Below are 24,748 nucleotides of genomic sequence, written 5' to 3'. Positions count from 1 at the left end.
TTTTAAAAAATTACTCGTAAGCTTTTTATAGTTACTCTCTCAAACTGTGAATGATCTTATGATAGTTTTTTCTTTGCAGCTTCTGCTACTCAAAACTGAGAGCAACATAATTATCTCCTGGTGGACTGGGCGGTAATATTTCAAATCAGCAGAGAATGGGGATGTTTTTATTCCATGTGGCCTTTTCCTGTGTCATTAAATTCAGTTCTGTCATGATCCTCCATGAAAACACTTTTTAAATGACACTTTGGTAAATGTTTGGAGGAAAGATACCACTTTCCTACGTTTGTGGCGACGGACCCTCAGTTGGCATCCATCAAAGGCAGGCCTGATACTGTAGCAAGCAGCCATATTTTACTTCTAGGGGGAAAAACATACTTGTGTTTGGGCTTCATGGTGTCCAGACATGCCTGAGAATATGCCCAGGTATTGGGAGTAAGTGATCTCTCACTGCTTAGATCACCAGGAGACTCCAGAATAAAGAGGAATGCACTATTTTTTTTTAGAGCTGATTTCTTCATTAGGTTTTTCTCTGTTCATTCATCATTTTTTAAAGATTTCTTTACCTGTTTTGGTCTTGCTAAACTCTACCACGGAGAGTATAGGAAATGTTACACATATCTACTTGCTCTAGCTGTGGAAAAGGAGTCCTCTCCCATCATGGTGGGTGATGGCATGATGATTGAGAGAACCCCAGAGAGAGAGAAAGTGCAGGGTCGCCAGCTGTAGCCACCCCTCCTCACATTACAAAGCAGGGCAATTCATTTATTCATTTGTAATTTTTAAATATTGTTAAGATAGGTTAGATGGGAGCAATTAACTTCTAGAAGTTATTCCAATAAATCTACATTTATAAACACTGGAATTTGAATTTTATATACTGTTCACAGGTAACGGAAATGATTCCTCTTTTGATGTGTTTTCAGCATTTTAAAGTGTAAAAACCATGATTAGTTCAGAGGCTATATAAAAACAGGGAGCCATAGTTTGCTGACTTCTAAACTAGCTAAACTTGAAAATAATATACTTGGTGTCTTTTTGCCTGAGAATTGAGGCAATGAGAATAGCTGGTCCATTACCCTTCTACGTGCAAACATTTTCACTATAGGACAAATGCTGTTTGAGAACCAGTGGTAGCCTCTACCCGCTTTTCTTCTTTTGAACTCCTCTAAGCCCAGCACCTACCCTGAGAAAAGTAAGTACCTAAGCTCAATATTTGATAAGATGGTGATCACCCCAGTAAGGAAAAATGCTTTCCATGAAGCTGTCCAAACAGAAACAAGTAAAAATAACTATGCTTCTCGTTGGTCTGTGAGGAATGAATGTTTATCAGAAGCCATGCCAGGTGCCAGGATACAATGGGAACCAGATCCTCCAATTCAAGGACTTATAGTCTGGCTTAGGATATTAGAAAAAGATTCCTAGAGCAGATGACAACAATAAGAAAGGCAAAGTCAAAGGAAATCTTTTGACCTTCCTCCCTACAGAACAGATGGCCTCCAAGGTCATTGCAGCAGAGGAAGGGGACTGTTTCCTCTTGGAGCACTTGATTCTCTTGAATTCTGTGAAATCTCATGTTGCTAGGTTTTATTCTACCTTTTTGGCCAATTCTTTTTGGTCTCTTTTGCTGATCATCTTTCTGTCCCCAATCTCAATCCTTAGGGCTATCTATATGGGGCCTTCGTATTTTCCCAGTTGACCTCATTTAATACCATGTCTCTAAAACCAGATTGATAAGTAATTGATAGATAGAGAGATAGTTAGGTCAAACTAAAGATTTACCACATAGTTTCAGTTCTGAGATTGCTCCCCAGAACTCAGATTTGTATTCCAGTCACTTATTCTGTATCTCCTCTTACATTGCAGTAGATACCCCAAACCTCATGTAACCTAAACAAAAACTTTAATTTTTTCTCCAAAGCAGTGTTTCTGTTTCAGACTTTCTATCATCGTAAATGACATCACTATCTTCCTAGATACCTAAGTCAAAAATTGAGAAATTATTCTTAAATTCTTCCCTTCTCCGTCCCTCTGTATAATCATTTCTCTTAAACATGTTCTACCTGAAGCTTCTTTTTCGTTATTAAGCATAATGATAAAATGAACACTTAGGAACTCAACATTCAGTTTAAATACATCAAATTGTCAGTATATTCTTACCCCTATCCTGCCTATCCAGTGTAACTGCTATCCTGGATCATACATCTATCACTGTCATGCTTTTCTCATCACTTTCAGAAATATTTGCATCTCTAAACAATGTTTGTTTTGGTTGTCTTGGAACTTAATCAGAAGTATATACGGTATGTGATGTTTCACACCTCACTTTTCCCCGTAGTGTACTCCCACACATGCCTCCAGTGATTTTAGTATGAATGAAAGTCCCTGCTTAATCAAGAAGCAAACTCATCACTTTTTATTTGAGTGTTAAGATATGTATTTCTTTTTAAAAATGGAGCAAGTATTCAACTACATCAAAAACAGAGGTGTGACTATTGGATTTGGCAAATCAGATTATTGCCAACCAGGAGCAGTGTCAGTATTCTTGCCAACCAATTATTATTGCCAACCAATCACAGTGGGATTGGCTGAGAGTGAATGTGAGGTAAAGCAATAAAGACAGTGATAACTCTAAACTCTTTAAGAAGTTTCTGTGAAGGGGACCAGAGTTGCAGGGCAGAAGCTGGAACAGGATGTGGTATTTCAAAAGTCTTTGTTTTCATTTTTAGGATAAGAGATAATTCAGTATAATTACATGATGATGATAAGGGTCCAGCAGAGAGGAAATAAATAATGATTCAGGAAAAGTAGTGATAATTGGGGATAAAAGTTTCTTGAAAAAGTAAAGGATGGAATTAGGATCTCAAGGAATTGGACTTTGAAAGAAGTAGTGATGCTTCATCCATAGTAAAGCCAGAGAGGGTTTTGTGTTAGGGAATTGATGGGGAAGTCTGAAATTTTTTATGGTGGGAAGATGAAGGAAGTCTTGACTGACTGTTTCTTTTTCTCAGTAAAGTGTGAGGAAAAGGTGTCAATTGAGAGAAACAGATAATTTGGAGTGGGCAAGTGGAAGAGTTGATAGTGCTGGCCATTGGGAAGACACACCTGTGTGGCTAATGAGCCACCAAAAATAGTGGCAAAGAGATGGAAAGAGAAAGAGTGAAGTATTAAAAGTCCTCAAAGAAAAGGAGCATTGAGGGGCCTCCCTGGTGGCACAAGGATTGTTAAGCACAGCACTGTGAAGCTGTCCACAGCCTCTGCAGCATGGTTTCGATCCCTTGCCGGCCAGGGAGCTACCCACATGGCACGGCAGACCTCTCCTGTCTCACCCGCTGCTCCCCTCAGCAGTGCTTTCGGTCTGTCTGCCTATTCTGTTCCCCACTCTGTCTCTAGTGAATCCTCTCACCTCCCGCACCTCTGGCCTGTACCCCAGTTCTTGTATGCATAAATACTATTTTTTAAAAAAGAAAAGGAGGACTGAGGAGTCTATGGAGGGCTTCCCATGGGGACATAGAAGGTGATAAGATCTGAGGTGAGAACCTACAACTAAAACCATGTTTAATCAAGTAGGTATTTGTAAAATCTGTTTGAGTTGAGTTCTTTGAAGGTATAGTTTAGATATATGTATCATAGCCCAAAGAGCGTGGGACAGGGTGGTAAATGACTTATCTCTATCTTGTCCTGCTCAGAACATGACTTGGATCAAAACATTCTCACTTGTTTTATTTAGTCTGCTGCTTAAAACCTCTCAAAATATGTCTTTTTCACATTTACTTTTTCTTAAACCCCCCAGTTTCACTGTTCTTGGTGATCTTTATACTCCACTGCCTGCTGAAACTTCTTCCCCACTATAGTTCAGGTGCTCTTGTCCATGTCCCCTGTACTTGCCTGGGCTTCAGAGATGGCTGCTGAGCTCAGAAACAACACATAGTTTGGCTTGGATTTGTTTATAACACATACTGTTTCATGGAATCCTAGAATCCTGGGTTTTAGAGTTTAAAGAACCTTCATGGTCATTTAAATCATTTAAGCCATTTAGGTTCTCTTTTTTTCTTATTAGTGACTCCCTTCTTTTTAACCCTACAATTTTGCCTGTTATGTAAGAGGTGCTTACATCTCCGTAGAGCTGTCTTCCATTTCTCCTATGTATATGCTTTTTTTAAAGATTTATTTTATTTATGCATACAAGAACTGGGGTACAGGCCAGAGGTGCAGGGGGTGAGAGGATTCACCAGAGACAGAGCGGGGAACACAACAGGCAGATTGACTGAAATACACTGCTGAGGGCAACAGCAGACGAGTCAGCAGAGGTCTGCTGTGCCATGTGGGTTGCTCCCTGGCCGGGGATTGAACTCATGCTACAGTGGCTGTGGACAGCTTCATAGGTTGTGTCTTAACCCCTTGCGCCACCAGGGAGTCCCTCTCCTATTTATATTTTTACATCCATTACTTACACCCATTTGTTAACATTTGGACATGTTGCCCTTTGACTTTCCTTTTCTTGTCTGCCTGTAATTGTTTTATCTGTCTTTTGTTAGAAAACACTGAGATTAGAACTTTAAGTGATTTTGTGAGAGCTGAATGTCAAATATCCTTAAAATATTAGCCCTCTCTGTTGCTTTAAGAAGCAGTGGTTTGACAGCCCTGGACATGAAATTTTAGGCTTTGAAAATCATACAGATTCAACTAATGATTTCTCTCCCATAAAGCTTCACTTTGCAGGGGGGCACCATTAAAATTTCCATTTCACTTGCAGTTTAGCCTTTGAAGAGAATATAATTCTAGAATTTGATTCTTAGCTCTGTAATAATCTGTTAGGTTATAGATCTTTAATAAGCAATGAGGGCCTCCCTGGTGGCACAAGGGTTTAAGACACAACTTATGAAGCTATTCGCAGCCACTGCAGCACGAGTTCGACCTCCGCTAGGGCGCTACCCACATGGCACAGCAGACCTCTCCTGTCTCACCCACTGCTCCTCTCAGCAGTGTATTTCAGCCAGTCTGCCTGTTCTGTTCCCCATTCTGTCTCTGGTGAATCCTCTCACCCCCCCAACCCCCGCACCTCTGGCCTGTACCCCAGTTTCTGTATGCATAAATAAATAAATCTTTAAAAAAATAATAATAAGCGATGAGTGTTCCCTTTACATTTCTTACCAACACACATCAGTATGTAAAAACTGAAGACATTTAACACTGTGGAACAAGTCAACTGTCTGACACTGAATATATAAGTTTTCAGATCCTAATAATGTGGTCAATGTCTGCATTATGTAGTGTGTAAAGTATTCAGATCTTTACTCCACAAGTGAACTGGCATGAAAGAGCAGGGCCTTTGAAGACAGCAAACCTAGGCTTTTCTCTCAACTTTGCCACTTGTCAGCTCTAAGACTGTTGTAAATCATTTAACCTTTTTCAGTTTCTTTGTCCTCAGCTGTGAAACAGGTATAATCAAATGCACCCCATGCATTTTGTGAGATTAAATGAGATTATGGATATAAAATGTCCAAATAACATTTGGTACAAAGTAGGTGGTTAATAAATGCCAGGTCCCCTGGCCTGTACTTTTCCATCTGGGCTAGCAGAAAAAGCCCTGGACTTTATTCCTGGATAATCCTAAGGGACTGAGATCATTTTCAGAATGTTTTATAAGCATCTCTTACCTCTCAGTCCTCATTGCAAGAAGACATACTGCCAGTGGTGGGAAGGGGGGGAAAGAAGTGAATACTTAGAAAAAAAAGAGATAAGGATGAGAGAGGCAGGAAGAGGAGGAGATAAAGGAAGAGACAGAACATGAAAGAGGTGCACCTGGTGGGGCCAGGAGGTGAGATGGAAGTATTACAGAGAAATCATCAGCTTTCTTAGAACCAGACATCTGTGTGGTTCACAATGAAGACTGTAGGAATATGATATGGTAGACCTGTGTCCAAACCTTGGTTTCTCCAATTATTAGTGCTGAGGCTTTGAACAAGTTTCTTAATCTCTCGGTACTGTGGTTTTCAAATGATGAGAACAGCTAAATTTACTGAGTGCTTACCATGTGTGAGTACTATTCTCTTTGAAGAGCCCCATGTGGTGGATGAAATTGGGATCCTTATTTGACAGGTGAGGAAACTGGCTTAAGAATGCAGTTAACATTTGTTCAGGATCACAGAGCCAGGATTTGTCTGGGTCTGGCTGTGGCTCACCACACTAAAATTGCACCCTGGACTGGGGAGGACAGGAGATCCAACTGAGAGGACCACTGTAAGGCAACCAACCCATACTGGGTAGGTTCATTAATGGTTCTAGCAGCCATGTTGTCTTCATGCTCTTCGCCATTCGTAGTTGCTGTACTCCCTCACACTCTGTCACTCTCCGCCGCACTCCTCCATCCTCGACACCGCACCTCCACACTGCACTCTGCTACGCCACCCTTATAAACCCAGTCTCTCAGCCCAGGTGTACCCACCTACGCATGCCCACACCCTACTCCAGGTGCCCGCCATCAGGCATGCATTCAGGGCCGCAAGGATCTATCATTAATCCTAATGGTGAGAGGGCAGAAAAGCCTGATATTTTACCTACCCTACAACCACACAGGAGCTGCCTATAGTATGTACTCATTTTTCTTTCTTTTCTCCTCTCTCTGGCTGCTTGTTTTCTGTTACCCAGGTGGGACTTAATGTTCTGGAAATTTCCATCTGATTAAATGGGACTTGCTGCTCCAAGTGGAACCCCCATGTAATTTCACCTCTAATGTAGTCCAGGTGTCACTGTCAAGCAAGTTAGATTGGTACAGTTGAAGGCTGTTTTCAGTGGTTGCTTCTATTGATTCCACTCCCGGCTGTAAATCAAAATAAATATGATAACGAGAAAAATAAAACTTCACACACACACACACACACACACACACACACACCATTGTCTTATGGATTGGTGGTTATTTCTTCTATTGGTTCATACTATTTCAGCATCCAGTAGTTAATAATGCCTCATTTTTTAACAGAGTTGTGCTAGGTATGAGGAATATGAAGGTGAGTGAGATAGGACTTCCCCTTAAGTAGACCCTTGTATGATGATCCTAAAGTCAAATAATTTACTACAACACAGTAAGTTCAGGAGTGGAGCGGAACACAGAGATTGTTATTTGTCTTTTGTATTTTTACAGAATCAAAAAATGTTTTCCTTGTGATGTCTTATTGTATAGAGAATTCTTACTGTACTTCAATTGAAAAAAAAGACACATACTGTCTTTGAGTTATTTAACGAATACATGGTTTTTAAATCTTATTCTTGTTGACTGACAACTCTATATAAATTTCTGGGGTACATCTTCCTAAGCCTTCCCCCACAACCAAAGTTCTATTCCCATTCCCATTGTCAGGCAGACACCATCTACCCTTCGCTCCTACCCTACTTCTCCTCCCATTTTGGTAACTGTCTTTTTCAGAAAGTCAGTTGTTTCTGTTGTGATTTGGCAGTTTGTTTTGGTTACTGATATTCCACATATGCAAAACATCATCTGATAATTGTCTTTCACTTCCTGATTTATTTGCTTAGCATAATCATCTCATAGTTCATTCATGTGGTCAGAAAAAGGCGAGATTTCACCTTCTTTAATAGCTGAGTAGTGTTTGATTCAATATCTGTGTATCACAGCCTTTATCTAGTCATCCATCAGTGGGCATTTAGGTTGTTTCCATGTCTTTGCAATTGTGAATATGTTGCTATTGGACATAGGGGTGCATAAACCTTTTTGAATTAGTGTTTTTATTCTTCAGAAAAATATCTGAGAGAGGTATTGCTGGATCAAATGGTATTTCCATTTTTAGATTTTTAAGAACTCTCCATACTGTTTTCCATAAGGGCTACACCAGTTTACCTTCCCACTAACATCCTCACCAGCACATCATTTTCACAGCTGCTTTGAGACAGGCCATTGTCACATGTGTGAGGTGATAGCTATTGTGGTTCTACTTTGTATTTCCATAATAAATGAAGTTGAGCAGTTTTTCATTATCTGTTACCCACCTGTATTATCTTCTTTGGAGAAGTGTCTGTTCAGATCCTCTGCCCCCACCCCCCTTTTAAATTAATTGGTTTGGCCTTCTGTCGTTCAGTTATGAGTTCTTTATTGTATTTTGGATATTAAATCTTTGTCAGATGTACATTGAGCAAACACCTTTTCCCAGTTTTCTTTTTCTGTGATGGTTTCTTTTGCTATACTAATACATGTTTTAAGGTAAGTCAGGAATCTAATTTTCTCATCATTTTAATTTTTTTGGTGTGGTAACCTTGTTTTTTCTAAATTCTGTGGCTAAACATATACATGTTCCTTGTTTAACAAAAGAAAAAGGAAAATACTGGAACAACAGAAACTGGGTATTATCCTGTGATCCTACTCAGAATCACTTAATAACAAATTGACCTTAAAAGATCTTATGGGGTGTGTGTGTGTGTGTGTGTGTGCATATAGATATATGAAAATATGATTTTTCCCTTTCAAAACAGAGCCTACTGGCATGTTGGATGTCTGGTACATGAAACAACACATTGACTACAACACACAACAGATATCTCTTTTCTGGAAGGTAAGTTTTCACTGTCAACTTACAATTTAGTAGTACTATATGTTTTGTTTTGTTTAGTTTTTTGAGATATAACTGACATGTATAGAGAATTATGTGTAGTTGAACAGTAGGTTTCAAGGTCAGAAAAATCATCCTCTTTCCATGGAAGCTTTAATACAAAGCTACAAAAACTTTGTTAGCACCCCTTTCTCACTAAGTCAATTCACGTTTACCAAATAAAGGTGAGAGCTCTGACTGAGTTCCTTTCTCCATGTGATCACGTCTTCTCCCCATCCACTTCTAATTGGCACCCCCAAACATGTTCACCCTCAGACCCCACTACACCTTCTCTGCTGGCTCTTTTCCCCTCTGCCCATCCCATACAATTTGCCCAGCAGTGACCATGCTTTACTTACTTTTTTGGGAAATTAAAAATGGGAAGACTGTGGACATGGATATTTAGGGGATACATTTTTTATAGTCATTGAAAAGGGAAAGGGAGAAAGAGAGACTCCCTACCTTAGGAATACTACTACTAGTAGAAAATAATACAAATAGCAATAGATAGCAGTTCTTCTTCAGGAATAGTTGTAAAGCAGTAAATGAACAAACTTCTAGAAAACAATGAGGACTAATGTTATTACCGAATGTGAAAGTTTCACAGAGTCCTGAAAGTTGGCATTGTCATTTCATTTAACCCTTACAAAAACCCTATGAGTATCCCCTAAACAATTAGCAAATGAAAAATGGAGAGTCAGAGAGAGAGGTCTTCCCAAAGTCACCCAGCTAAGTGCAATGTTGAGACTGAAACGTGGTCCCTAACTCTTTGTGATACATTGTGACTCATCTTTGTCCAGTGTGAATACTATTGAATTGAGCTGCTGATTGGCATGATCTTAAGAGGAGGTTTCCGTACTCCTCTTTATTTCCCAAAACCTGCATCCCACTCACTACCCCTCTTCCAGTTAAGGGTAATAGAAGAGTTTTGGAATTATGAAGCTGATGAACCTGAAACTAGAAGAGTGAAAGTAATAAATATAAAGTCCTCTTATGGAGTTAGTGTGAGCAATTTTGATAATTGCAATCTTCAATTTTAAGATACGAGCCTCCCACACACAAACACACACTCATGCGCACATGCACGCTCACACACACATACACAAAATGTCTGGTATTTATAAGACATGCATATGGTGAGGTTTTTGTTTAATCAATCCTGGGAAATGCGATGTGAGGGACACCCCACCACTGCAGAGCAGGTATTTCAGATATTGGCTCCAAAGGAAGCCCCAAGTAAAACCCAATTAGCTTGTGAGCAAAGTGAGAACAGGTCTCTCATAGCTCTGAAGTGTGAGATGGGCTTTCATTTTTGTAGGATGTTTACACTAGAGAACAACTTTGTGCTAAATGAGTGCAGTCTCTTTTAGGGGGACCTGAGTATGTGTGTGAAGGTGAGTATTTGGAATTGTATGATTTTGATGTGTGTGCATGTGTGATGTATATGTGGGTGAGTGGGAAGGACATTGTAAGTATGTATGGAGTTTTGTATGTGTGTGAGGGATGTACTATGGTTATGTATTGTGTGTGTATGTAAGTATGTGAGATTCGTGTTTATATGTGAGTAGACTGGGTGGCTTATAAACAACAGAAATCTGTTTCTCAAAGGTCTGGAGAGTGGAAATCCAAGATCAGAGCACCCATATGGTCTGGTAAGGGTGCTGCTTTGGGTGAAAGAATTCTTATTGTATCCTCGTGGAAGAAGGGACTCGGGAACTCTCTGAAGGACTTTTATAAGAGCACTAATTCCATTTATGAGGGCTCCACCCTCATCAGCTCATCACTTCCCAGAGTTCCTACCTCCTAACACCATCACACTGGGCATTAGAATTTCAATGTGTGTCACTCTTGAAAGCATAGAGATATTCAGACTATCGGTGAGTGAGTGTGAAGGTTTAAGTGTTATGTGAGTTTGCAGGAGATGGGTGTGCGTATATGTGTTATGAGTGTGGAATGAGTGTGTGAATGTGAGAGGGTGTGTGAGTGTGTTGAGGGTGAAGGAGACCTTTGTTTTGCTGCTTCAACCTCCACTGTTACTCATTTTCCCACACTTTGGTTTCACCTGGAAGCACCTTTTCCTCAAAAATACCCTGTGCTATTTTTGCCATAGCTTATTTTTAAGAGAAAAACAATATAATTTGAGAATAAAACAAGAACACCTGTGTATTATTAAAAGGGCAAATGCAATAACAATACATTTATTTAATCCAAAAGTATCTGGAATATTATTATAACACATTGATTTTAAAATTAATGAGCTATTTTATATTACTTTTTTCCTAATAACTAGTCTTTGAAAGTTGATGTGCCCACTAAGTGCCAGTATTGTACAGTGGCTAAGAGCTCACCCTTTGGGTAGCAGCACGCCTCAGTTCAGGTTAGCCACACTTCCAGAACTCCGTAGCCCTATACTATAAGTGGCTTCTTCTGTTGTGGATAGTAAGACTTCTGAACCTTGACAAACTATAAAGAAGAGACTCAGGGAAACTCATGATTCCAAAAATGGAGAAAAGATTTGCCATTTTTATTCATTTGTTAAATGAAGGTATTTATTTTTGTAAATAGCTGCCCTCAAACCACAGAAGGTACTAGGAAAGATAATAGCAAAACCTTTAACAAGTTGAAAGTACAGCCTCAGGAAGACTTTTGTGACCAGAGGCAGCTTACTCTGTACATTTGCCTTGTCTCTTTCTCCCTGCATTACTTTGTCAAACGAAGAAAATTCCACTTGCACTTTGTCAAATGAAGAAAATTCCACTTGCACTGAAGGAATGAATTCTTTGGCCTCCTCATCTGCAAGAGGCTCAGTAAAAGTAGAAATTATAGGTTATAGGTCTATTGTAACTTCCCAGGGAAGACTGGCTGCCAAGAGCTTGAGGCTTTTATGTAATTATTGGAGATATTCAGTCTCAGAATTTGTATTTAAATACAGAAGTAGCGGATGGGGAAATCTCAATAGCTTTGTTGCAATATTCAATTCTCTTCCCTTCCCTTTCCCAACTCTGTCCCATCACTGTTCCATCACAGTATTTCTGAAGCTATTTTCTGAAGATACTTGCTTAGTATTCACCTATTACATCAGCTGTAATATATAGAATGTCAGTTGGATGGGAGAATGCATGCGGTCGGTGGCAAAGACAGTAAGTCGCAGAGAATTAACGGAAATTAGAAAACAGGTGGAAGGGGAGTTAAAGTTTTGCTCTGACAAAAGTTTCCATTATTTTGCTGCCTTTCTTGCTGCAAAACAAGATGGAAATTATAAAACCAGAGTAACTACCACAAGGTGTGACTATCAATTAAATCAGTTCAGTGTGGCAAAACACTGGGGAGTGTCTGCTGGGTGCCTGCATGAGTGTGGTGGAGAGTTCATCTTAGAGATAGAGCCGTGCTACCCGGGTTCAAGTTCCAGCTTCCCCATTTACTGGCTGTGTGTTCTTGAGCAAGCTTAATCTTTCTGTGCCTAATTTTCCTCATGAATAAAATGCAGATAATAATAAGTGCCACATGAGTTTAGCAAAAGGGGTATCTGCTACGTCACTGTTAGGAGGCAAACAATGCTTGACACTGAGAGTCAAAGATAAGCTGACGGGCTAGTGGGAAGACAGATTCATTGAATGTTTCCATGCGATAATTTTTAAAACTTCCAGATAAGAATTGTCTTTTGAGTCACTCATTTACTTTTGATTGGGATTGCTAAAGGCAGCCATGAGTTGCAAAATCGAGGTAGCCAGGCTTAAAGCCACAAATTATATGTATTTTGTGATCAACTGTGTGACATTTGTGTGACTTCCATAAAGAGCCATGGCATGAGCTGAGTCAAGAGAGCCTGATTTTCTATGCGTCACATGAGTATGATAGGAAAAAAATGCCAATTGTAATGATTTTTGTATTAGAGTAATGGAGAAAAGAGAACTCTGTCTTAATATCTGTCATACGCTAAGCACACCTTCAAACAGTCTGCTTCCCTTTGCTCATTGAATCTCCCAATAATTCTGTGCTGCACATAGAAATAACCTCATATACAGATAAGGAAATTGAGGCTAAAAGAGATAAAATGACTTGCTGCTATGTGATGAGTAGGAAGCAAATGATCTCCCCTGATAAGAAGAAGTAAGTCTAGCAATGTTCAAAAAAAGTTTTCACAGACAAAGCTGTGACTAATAAGTGTTCAAATTCCCCAGCTTTCAAGACACTCTTCTTTCATATGGGCTAAGCTCTAATAGTATTTTGTTTTTATTTGCATCATGAGAAATTCAAAAGTAAAATATTGTTTTATGGCCAGTAGTTTTTTCTTTTAAGTCTCAGAAGATATAATTTGTCAATTCACAGAAACACCCATCCTCCAATATTCTTAAAGACAAAACAAAACAAAACAAAACAAAAAAACCTAGAGGCACTGCATTCTGAAATGTGTCAAATTTTGTCCTATCCTGTACTACATTCCACATTATTTACACATTATTTTTGTTGCTGAAAGTCTTTTCAGGCAACAAAACTCTTACAATAAATTTATCTTGGGGCTGTTCACTTGTTTCTCAGACAAACCAAAGTCAGAAAGGCTTTCCAAACTAAGTGTCAATCATTTTGCACAGGACAAAGCAGAAATAAAACTGAATGACAGAGACAATAGGACAGTTTTTATTTATTTATTTATTTTGCAGTAGGAGAGCATACCCAGAAAGTACAGAAAGAACCAGGTCTTCCAAACACTCCCAGGAAAGCCCTACACATTCTGAATATCATCTTCCTCTCTTACATCCACTAGGGGGCGCACTAAAATCTTATATTACTTTCCTGTTAACACCTGAGTGGGATTTTTTTAATATTTTAAATGTATTTATTTATTTATATTTTACATTATTGTTCATTTTTGTACAATATTTGCTTTCTCCTCTCAGGTGTAGTCCTCGTAAAATTCCCACCACCAATTCACCTGAGCACCATCACCATAGTCCCTGTGTTCTTCCCTCCCCTGTTTGTTTTATTTTTTTATATATAAATTATTTTATTTTATATAATTCTTACATCATTTTTAATTTTTTCATAATGCATGCGTTTTCATTTTGGTTATATTCCCCATACAATTTTCACCCCCTTATTCTGACCCTAATCCCTCTTCTCCTCCCCCAGCCCCTCGCTGTAGTGTCTCTGGTCTACAGCTGCTTGTTGATTTTGATATTTACTTTATTGCAATTAGTCTTTTTCCTGGTCCCTTATTTAGGTTTTCTAAATTCCTGCTATGAGTGAGACCATCCGGTATTTTTCTTTTTCTTTCTGGTTTATTTCGCTGAGCATGATCCCTTCCCGCTCCATCCATGCTGCTGCAAATTGCATGAGTTTATCTTTTTTGATTGCTGAGTGATATTCCATTGTGTATATATATGCCACATCTTCTTGATCCAGTCACCTATCCTATTTTTGGGCATTTGGGTTGTTTCCATAGCTTAGCTATTGTAAATAGTGCTGCTATAAACATATGGGTACAGGTGCCCTTTGGAATTACTGTTTCTGTGTCCTTTGGGTAAATACCTAGGAGTGGAGTTGCTGGATCATATGGAAGATCTATCTTTAGTAGGTTAAGAAATCTCCACACAGCTTTCCATAGTGGTTGGACCATTTTGCACTCCCACCAGCAACACCTGAGTGTTTCTTAACCTCTCCAAGCTTCATGACCATCATTAGAATGGGGGAGGAAGAGTTATAAGAACTAAATGTGACAATAGATGTAATGTTACTGACTCTGGAATAACCCAATAAATAATGATTTTTTTTTCCTTGTTACCCACTCAAATTAACAAACATTGGTTAAAAATAAATGTATCTGGGAAGACCAGCTGGCTCCAGAGGTCTATACTTCTGGATTCATAGTTTGTCTCCTTGTGACTAAGGGCTTGTTGGTTCTGGGAGAAAAAGGATTCTGAATATTCACCCTCTGCAAATTGCTAACCTCATATCCAATGTTGCTGCTCCACTCTCAAATGCACCATAACCTCAGGATTAGAGAATACACATTGCTACTTTGGGCCAGGAAGATGATTTGGGATTCCAACTAAGAAAGATGATACCCCATACTATCAGTTCACTGTCTTAGTTCATTAATACTCAATGTAAGGAGCATCACATCAGAGTAGAGGGAATACCAGTCTAGAAGTCAGGAGCTCTGGATTCTACTCTCAGCTCTTCTCTCTATCCCCAAGTGCTCTTAAACAAGTCGCTTCATGTCCCTGAACCTTAAGAGGAAAGGTTGAATTAATAATCTGTAAAATCCCTACTAATTCTGTTATTTTGTGATGATATTCCATCCCACCAGAGCCAAGTGTAACTCAGGGGTGATGGATTACATACATTATTGAAAACCTTAGTTTTCAATTTTTTTTAAAGATTTATTTATTTATTTATTTATACAAGCACTGGGTATACTCAAAAGTGCAGGAGGGTGAGAATTCACCAGAGCCAGAGAGGAGAACGGAATAGGCAGACTGACGAAATACACTGCTGAGGGGAGCAACAGGTGTGGCAGGAGAGGTCTGCACACCATGTGGGACCCTCTCTGGCAGCCGGGGATCGAACTGGTGCTGCAGAGGCTGCGGGCAGCTTCGCAGCCCAGCGCTAAACTGCTGTGCCACTGGGGAGGCCCTCAATTTTTTTTTTAACAAAACTCATTACAGTGATGTATCGTTTAACATTTCAGTCACAATGTTCCACATACACAATCATCTTCCCAGTAGGTTATACTATATAGTCTAGGTGTGTAGGTGACTGTCCATTAGGTTTGTATACTTACATTCTCTGTCATTTACACGTGACAGAATCACCTAATGTATTTCTCAGAATGTTTCACAGTCATTAAGTGCTGCATGACTGTGTACAGTTTTCAGTTGCCTCAGGACAGTAAGTGCCCAACTGGCTGAATATCTGTTCTCCTCTTGGCTCATTGAGTGTTTTTGTTCCATGGTCCCTGCTAGACAAGGTAGGCCCATTTTCCAATTTAGTTAAGGAGACCATCTACCTGAGAGGTGTTTACATCTATCCCAAAACTTTTATACAAGCATAACTCATGGGATACCATATTTATTTGTCTAACTACCCACCCTCACATTCTCACTGGTGTTTTCAGTTTTAAAATATGTGATATGGAAGAGGACATGCAAAAGCTTAGGTTTATGCCCTTTTCTGCCTCCTAGGAACCTTCATTTCTTGCAGATCTTTGATTACTAGATCACTGTGATCAGCAAGATGTCCACAGCAGACACTAGGCAAGTTCATTGGATCCAAGTGACTTGACATTTTATCCCTTCTTTCAGCACTTTACCATTGGTTTGAATGTGATTGCTGGGGTGTCTGTGAAGGACAATAGCAAGGAGGTATTAAGGGCTGATTTGCAAGGTGTTATTTCCAGATAATACTCTGGTTCCTTAGTTGTCAGAGTGAAACTGAGGCCCCTTGGGTCCCTGGCAAGAATAGGGAGTTTTATGAGTTCAACTAATTCTTTTTTTTTTTTTAAGATTTATTTATTTATACAAGCACTAGGTACAGTCAGAAGCGCGGGAGGATGAGAGAATTCACAAAAGCCAGAGCAGGGAGCAGAACAGGCGGAAGGACTGAAGTACACTGCTGAGGGGAGCAGCGGGCGGCAGGAGAGGTCTGCGCACCATGTGGGACCCTCACCCTGTGGCCAGGGATCAAACTGGTGCTGCAGAGGCTGCAGACAGCTTCGCACCCCAGCGCTCAACCGCTGCGCCACCGAGGAGGCCCTCAACTAATTCTTGAGGGGATGACCTTACAGTAAGGATACATAGGGTAGGGGTGGGGAATTGTCCTACTTGTGGACTCACAGAAGAGACAGACAGGGAAGGATGGAGTGAGAGCTGAGAGAATGGTCTTTCCTAGCCAGCTTTTGCTTTAATTTATCCTGTTTTTTCTTCTACAACAAGAGGCATCTTTGTAAATAACAGTTCAAAACATCACAATTTCCAGAAACACTCACTTACTATAATCCACACAATATACCTGTGTCCAGCAGTGATGTACATTTGAGATGCTAACCTCCGTTCCTGCCAGCACACAAAGATGCCTTCTGGTAAAGGCTGAACGTGCCCCCAGAGGAGCCCTCTGCAACCAGCATTTACGTTGTGCACTGACCATGGCTTAAGATCCAGTCTTGGGCCTTGTAGCTCTAGAAGTGCATGAGAAACCTGTAGTAATCAAGCTCCTGGAGACTGAAACATATAAATATAAAAACTGGGTGTTTATGGATTAATTTTCAGTGAGAAATGCAGCTGTTGGACCAACCAGAAAGCTTGAGTCAGCAGAAGGAACATTCTCTCCTGGTATGCTAATTATTTCGGAAGCCAAATTATAATCAGAAGGCCAAGTTAATCACTTAAAGTGAAAAATACAGGGCCTCACTGGTGTCGCAAGAGGTTGAGTCGCAGCACTATGAAGCTATCTGCAGCCACTGCAGCATAGCACAAGTTCGATCCTCGGCTGGCCAAGGAGCTAAACCACATGGCAGAGCAGACCTCTCCTGTCTTGCCCACTGCTCACCTCAGCAGTGTATTTCAGTCAGTCCTCTTCTGTTCCCCACTCTCTCTCTGATGAATCCTCTCACCCTCCCACATCTCTGGCCTGTACCCCAGCTCTTGTATGCATAAATAAATAAATCTTAAAAAATAAAGTGGGGCCTCCTCTGGTAGCGCAGGCAGTTGAGCACAGCGCTGTGAAGCCGTCCGCAGCCTCTGCATGCTGGTTCAATCCCGGCCGAACGGCGAGGGTCCCACATGGCACAGCAGACCTCTCCTGTCTCGCCCGCTGCTCCCCTCAGCAGTGTATTTCAGTCAGTGTGCCTGCTCTGTTCCCCGCTCTGGCTCTGGTGAATCCTCTCACCCTCCTGCACATATGGCCTGTACACTGGTTCTTATGTAAATGAATAAATAAATCTTTAAAAATAATAATAAAATAAAATAAAGTGAAAAATACAAATTTTAAATGAACCAAATATTGATATTAAACCAGCCTATCTTAACAGATAGGAAATCAAATTATTAGGTGATTGCTTAGGGAGCAGGGAACCAGAGAAAAGGGCACTTGCCAGTCCTAAAGTGTGTCTTTTACTCAGCAGTTTAAAGCTAACCCACAACCCGCGGAAGGAAAAACCTTGCCAAGAAAGCTGCAATGCTTGCGTCTGGTGAGCTCAGCCTTCCTCCCCTGCATGGGGCATGGATGGGCACTGCCTCTCTCACCGTGGCAGTCTCCATTTTCAGTGCTTCTGTTTCCCGTGGCCCTTGTCCAAACAGGGTTACAATATAAATAATTAGATTTACGCTTTCTTTCTAGGATTGCTTCCAAATGATCTCAGTTGGAATTTCTGCAGTTCTAAAACTTGTTAGTAACATACTTATAAAGTGTTTCAGTTTCTAGCACAGATGGCTAATCTAATTCATTAAGTGTAGGTTTTACTAGTTTAGCATTTAAAAATGTTAATTTCATGAGCAGCGATGTACTTTCTGTATAAAAAGTTAAACGTGTGTGTGTGTTTCATCAATTTAGAAATGGAGTCTCAAAGGCACCAAGTACCTGCCCTGGATCACACAGCAGGTGATTGGTAGAACTGGAACCCAAACCCAGATCATCTGAATTCAGAACCCATTCTTGTTCCACTGCATGTGACTGAGTGCTCCAGTATTAGAAAGTTTTGTTTTGAAGCAAAAAAAAAAAAAGAAAACAAAACATGTGTTTTTAAAATTTAACATTTTAAAAATGTTAACATGTTTTATTCTAAATGGCAGAGGTGGGCAGACTTAAAAGAATGCAGTGGAAAAGATGTAAATAAGGAAATCACTCAGATGTAGCCACCTGCTGCAAGGGGTCATGAGGTCCAGGCACAGAGCATCCAGCCACCCTGTCACAGTACACAGTGATAGATGTGTTTTTTTGTTTTTTTTTTTTTGCAGAATCTGAATGTATCAGAGGCAAGAGGAAAAATCCACTACTGGGTGAGCTTGCATGAAGTGACAGGAGGGAAAACCACACTACAGAACATCACAGAAAATACCTCCTGGACCTGGATTATTCCCAGAACTGGGAACTGGACTGTGACTGTATCTGCAGCTAACTCAAAAGGCAGTTCCCTGCCTACTTGTATTAACATAACGGACCTATGTGGGGCAGGTAAGTACCATCATTTCTCTTATCTTGCCTTTGGGGAACTGTGTCTTACTCGTCTCCTGTCTCCCATAGGTCTAGTCCAGTGCCTGGCATGAATAGTATGGGAGTGTAGACCCTAGAGTTAACAACTTGCAGAGGCTTTTTCCATTGCACTAATGAGTGGCCGTGGACAGATGAATTAACACCTCTGAGCTTCAATCCCCTCCTCTCTAAAGTAGGGATTATATTACCTACTTTGCAGGTCATTATGAGATTAAATACAGAGACTAATACATAGCCAGTGCTTAATAAATGTTTAGGAAATATGAGATACATTAAAATTAATACTAATAATCTGGCTAATTTTTCCAAAGGTAAGAATATGTACTGTCAACTTACAGTACAAACATTCTACACCCACAGTCAAAATACATTTTAAAACCAAGTGTTAAAATGGAATTCTGGCTGTAAAGAAATTACAGATCTTCCTTAATTTATAATAGAGTTACATCCCAGTAGGGTCTCCCTGGTGATGCAAGGGGTTAAGACACAACCTATGAAACTATCCATAGCCACTGACGCACGAGTTCGATCCCCAGCCAGGGAGCTTACCCACATGGCGCAGCAGACCTCTCCTGATTCGCCCTCATCAGTGTATTTCAGTTGATCTGCCTGTTCTGTTCCCCACTCTGTCTCTGGTGAATCCTCTCACCCTCCACACCTCTGGCCTAGACCCCAGTTCTTGTATGCAAAAATAAATAAATCTTTGAAAAAAAGGAGTTACATCCCCGTAAACCCACTTAGTTGAAAATACCATTAAGTCAAAAATACCCGAAATTGAAAAAGCATTCATCGATCTCATCTATTGAACATCACTGCTTAACCTAGCCTAACTTAAAATGCTCAGGACACTTATATTAGCTGACAATTGAGCAAAATCATCTAACACGAAGCCTATTTTGTAACAAAACATTGACTATCTCAGACACAAATGGGCACTTTGCAGACATGATGGGGAGCAAAAATACAATATCAGAAAATCGCTGGCTGCACAGTATACTGTAGAGTATCAGTTGCTTACCCTTGTGATGGAGTGGCTGACCAGAAGTTATGGCTCAAAGCCACTGCCCAACATCAGGAGAGTATCCAGCCACTTAATGTTCACTCAGGAAAAGAGCAAAAATTCAAAACTCAAGGTACAGTTTCTGTTAAATACATATTGCTCTTACATCATACATTAAGTAGAAAAATCACTAAGTCAAACATCATAAGTTGAGGACTGACTGTGTAGTAAAATTTTGCTTTACTGCAGATAGGTGTCCTGTTATTTACATTGAGAATTTCCCAACTAGCTATACATGCTTTGTAATTACATCCTCTGAAAACTATAATGTCTCAAGATAAAAAAGCCCATGCATGATTAGTTAAGAAAATAGCTATTTTTTTTAAAGATTTATTTATTTATTTATACAAGCACTGGGTACAGTCAGAAGCGCAGGAGGGTGAGAGAATTCACCAGGGCCAGAGCGGGGAGCAGAGCAGGCAGAAGGACCGAAGTACACTGCTGAGGGGAGCAGTGGGTGACAGGAGAGGTCTGTGCGCCATGTGGGACCCTCCTCCAGTGGCCCAAGAGCAGCCGGGGATCCAACCGGCGCTGCAGAGGCTGTGGGCAGCTTTGCAACCCAGCGCTCAACCGCTGCGCCACCAGGAAGGCCCAAGAAAATAGCTATTAAAATTGTTCCTCAAGGGCTCTATTATAAATGGATTCCATGTCAAGATTATTAGCCTAACTTTAAAAATAAAAATTTCTAATAGAATAAAACTTTATAACTAGATCCCTTCCTTAAAATTCCATGCAACAATTTCATCTATTGTTGGTCTAGCAGTTATCATTCTGAAAAAGTTTCTAACCAAACTTTATTTTATACACACTGTTAAATATTTGTTCTGTATCTTTTTAGTCATAGATCTGAGATAACATAGTAAGTGAAAAGAACGAGAAGAAAATACAAGTAAATACTGATAGAACCTTGGGGTGATATACGAATGAGGGATTTTTCTTAAGAGTAAGAGTTGCTCTTATTAGAGGTCTGACTACAGTGGCTTATTTATTCTTTCACATAAAAGAAGTTCAGACTTACATAGCCCACAGCTAGTGTGACAGCTTCATTACATTGTCAGGACTCCAAGCTCCTCCTTTCTGTTCCCTTTGCCAATCTTGGCTTCCCTCCTCAAGATGGAAATGGTCCAAGATGACTGCTGAAGCTCTAGCCGTTTCCTTCCAGGCAGAAAAAAAAAAAAAGAAGGAAGGAAGGAAGTTTCACCCTTCACTCTTCAGGCTCTTTGCCCCAGGTAACAACATTTCAGTCATCATTAATCCTTACTGGTCACCTTCTCATATCCAGCTGCAAAGATGGCCCAGAATAGGCAGCAGTGTTCCCTTGAAGGTGAAGATAGGTTATTTGGTTGACAGCTGACAATCTTTGCCTCATGTAGGAAGGCACCTAAAGCAGAAACTGGAAGGAAACAGTAGATTCGCTATGAAAAAAATACATTTATGCCCAAATCATGTTTAATCTACACCACACCCACTCATTCCTTCCCCCAGTCTTGAGTCATTATAAACAAATCCCAGATATGATGTCAAATATTTTGTAGATATGAATTTCTCTTTAAAACAAAACACTATTATTTTCTCATCTAGCAAGTTAATTAAAATTCCTTAATATAATCAAATGTAGTCAATATTTAAATACCTCTGCTTATCAGTGTACTTTATTTGATCATGATTAAAATAAATTACATACTGGATAATAAAAAAATACATTTATGTATAGTAAAATAAATATTTTTAAAACATGAGAAACCAAATTAGAAGAGACAGGTTAGTTATAGCCAGGTGAGAAATACAGAAATATAATAAACCTTCAAAATGCAAGTAGCATTTTGAGAAAAGTATGTTTCACAATTTTTTTTGCAAAAAAAAGAATCAATTATTCTATAAGCTGTCTAACATTTTTAAATAAATAAGAGATGAGGGAACATGAACAGGCAACTCAAAGAATAAATATAAAAGAAGTAATAAAGCTATGAAATATAGGGCCTCCCCAGTGGCACAGTGGTTGAGCGCTGGGTTGCGAAGCTGCCCACAGCTTCTACAATGCTGGTTCGATCCCCGGCCACCAGACGAGGGTCCCACATGGCGCGCAGACCTCTCCTGCCACCCGCTGCTCCCCTCAGCAGTGTACTTCATCAGTCAGTCTGCTCTGCTCTGCTCTCCTCTCCCCTGTGCCTCTGGTGAATTCTCTCACCCTCCCGCGCTTCTGACTGTACCCAGTGCTTGTATAAATAAATAAAATAAAATCTTTAAAAAAAAGATATGAAATATATTAATCCTAATTATCAATCAATGGGATGTGAATTTTTAAAAAACACGAGAAACCAAATTAGAAGAGACAGGTTAGTTATGGCCAGGTGAGAAATACAGGTGTTCAGTGAGAGGATTTGTTTTAAAGTGAGAGGTACATGGGTATATAAGTTGAAAAAAAGGGGGGGGGGGCATGGAGAAGAAGGTTGAAGATGAAGAAGAAAATAAGACTAATTCCTGGAGGGATATCCCTGGGGAGCTGGCAAAGATGGGATCAAGAGACAAAAGGAGATAAGAGGAACATGTCTTTCTCTCAGAATGGACAGGTGTTAAATAGAGCTGAGGCTCCTTAAGGAGGAACATGTAGGGGAGGTAAGATAGGGCATTAAAAAAGCTCTCTACAGCTAAGTGGTAACTAAGAGGGTCCTGCACCTGAGAATCGTGGAGTCACAGAGCTTATTGTCTCTCCTAAAGCCACATCCAAACCGCCCAGTACAAGTAGTTGTACACCCCCAGGTAACCTGGAGGCCAAACTGGCAAGCCAGTTGTCCCAACCTGGACACTCATCTCACACTTATTCTGAATGACCTGCAGGAATAGCATGCCATGATTGTGTGTCTGTGTCTCTTTCAGTGTATGTTCACACTACTCACATGGACAAATAACAATGCCCCAACTGAAAGAATGATTTTGAGAAAATTGGGACAATATGATTATAAAAGGCACCTGCCACAGCATTGCCTATCAGAAAGCACAAGAATTACTGTGTTGATTTGTTATGAAAGCCGAATATGTATTAAACCCACCATCAACAAGTAAAACATATTTGATATTTCAGACCAGTCCCTGTGCTCAAAAATTCTTAAAACTACAGGAAGAGGCAGAAGTCGTCCAGCCCTACACAGAGACCCACAGAGATGTTAGGGACTGAGGCCCCAGTAGGTAAAATAACTTAGCCAAATCTTATATCCAATTAGTAGCAGAGCTGGACTGAAAAATCAGGCCATCTGTCTCTTTGGTGGGCACTTGTGCCTGGTACCTTATGAACTTCATACCTTTATTCAGAGGCCTCAGTGAAATGGAGATGAGACACTGAATGATGACGAGAAAAGGAATAATTTTGAAAGGTGACAGAAAGCGGTGAGCTGTGAGCTGAGTTCTGAAGAAGAGAACATGCCCTGGCAAACATCGTGGGGGAGGAAATCCAGGCTGGTTCCTGGCAAGTATAGTGACTCAGAGGTGGGAAAATGCCAAGCTGATTTGCTTAGCTCATTCCACAGAGAGCAGTGGTTAAAAAGGGCATTTTTGCAAAGGGTCTTGTGAACCAAGGTGTTCAATAAATATTTACTGAATGACTAAATTTATTCCTTAAAATAAATAATAAGCACATGTATACATATATAAATGAACAAATAAACAAATGCCATGCCATAGCCAAGACATCAAAAGTCAAGGCAGATGAAGACAAAGGAATGACTGCTGGGAATCCCAGTTCCTGACCCAGTTGCGAATACATAGGTTACAGGATCTCACCACTAAACCCGACCCTGAGAGATAGGATGGCGATGGCTAAGCCCCTGTGCAGTGGGGAATGGTGATGAAGGCAGAGGGCTGAGGTACACTTCATGGTTGCATTCCTTTTTGTTGCCCTGATATGATAATTTTGCATTGCCCTGATATGATAATTTTGCATTGCCCTGATATGATCATTGCTGGGCATTTCTCTTATGGAGCAAAAACTCTGAAGAGCAGGGCACAGTAACTTCAAGGACACCCTAGAACCTACCTGGGGAGAGCAGCAACAGTGGGCAATATAAGCTGCCAGAGATTTGTTCCTGCCACTTACCCCATGGACCGGGCAATTACAAAACAGAGTCATAGTCCCACTCCCCATAAAGAGCAGTGCCAGCATAAAGCACGGGTAGTTTCTGAAGGAGCCTAGGGTATGCCTAAGGGTAATCTGGGCACAGATAGTGGTCATCTATCTTGAAAAGTTGCTCCTCCCCACCTAAACTTATGTGGAAGCGCATGAGCTACAGCTAAGTGATAGAAAAATAAAGGTAATAGGGTAAATTCATTAGAAACAGAAGTAAGTAATAAAGATAAGGACAAAAATAAATAAAATAAGCAATATCGGGCCTCCCTGGTGGCTCAAGGGATTGAGATGCAGCCTATGAAGTTATCTGCAGCCGCTGCAGCACGAGTTTGATCCCCAGCTGGGGAGCTACCCACATGGTGCAACAGACCTCTCCTAACTTGCCTGCTGCTGCCCTCAGCAGTGTATTTCAATCAGCCTGTTCTGCTCCCCGCTCTTTCTCTGGTGAATCCTCTCACACTCCCGCGCCTGTGGCCTGTACCCCAGCTCTTATATAAAAATAAATAAATCTTTAAAAATATATATATATTCTAAAAAATATAAATACATGGAAAATATACACATAAAAAGATGCACAATATCATACATGGTTAGGGAGCTGCAAGTTCAGACAATGAGGTGCCACTACAGATTATCACAATGGTCAAAATTCACAGTACTGAAAATGCCAAATGTGAACACAGAAATGGAAAGTGAAATGGCAAGATGAAAGGTAAAATAAGGGCCTCCTCGGTGGCAAAGCGGTTGAGCGCT

At 40.3% G+C, this 24,748-nt stretch overlaps 1 protein-coding gene across 1 annotated transcript in view; it reads left to right on the top strand.

The window, feature by feature from the left end:
* IL12RB2 (interleukin 12 receptor subunit beta 2) overlaps positions 1–24,748 on the top strand; it is a gene marked incomplete at both ends in the record, with an annotated part of 63,519 nt that overhangs the window by 17,185 nt on the left and 21,586 nt on the right. The window contains 2 exons of the mRNA XM_084241599.1: positions 8,491–8,570; positions 18,560–18,776. Of these exons, the coding sequence (XP_084097725.1) occupies positions 8,491–8,570; positions 18,560–18,776 (297 nt within the window). The remainder of the gene's footprint in view (positions 1–8,490; positions 8,571–18,559; positions 18,777–24,748) is intronic.

Source organism: Talpa europaea, assembly GCF_964194135.1.
Source record: "Talpa europaea genome assembly, chromosome: 9".
In the NCBI taxonomy this organism is placed as follows: Eukaryota; Metazoa; Chordata; class Mammalia; order Eulipotyphla; family Talpidae; genus Talpa; species Talpa europaea.
The sequence above is the reverse complement of the archived record's forward strand: the minus strand, read 5'-3'. Positions and strand labels throughout refer to the sequence as shown.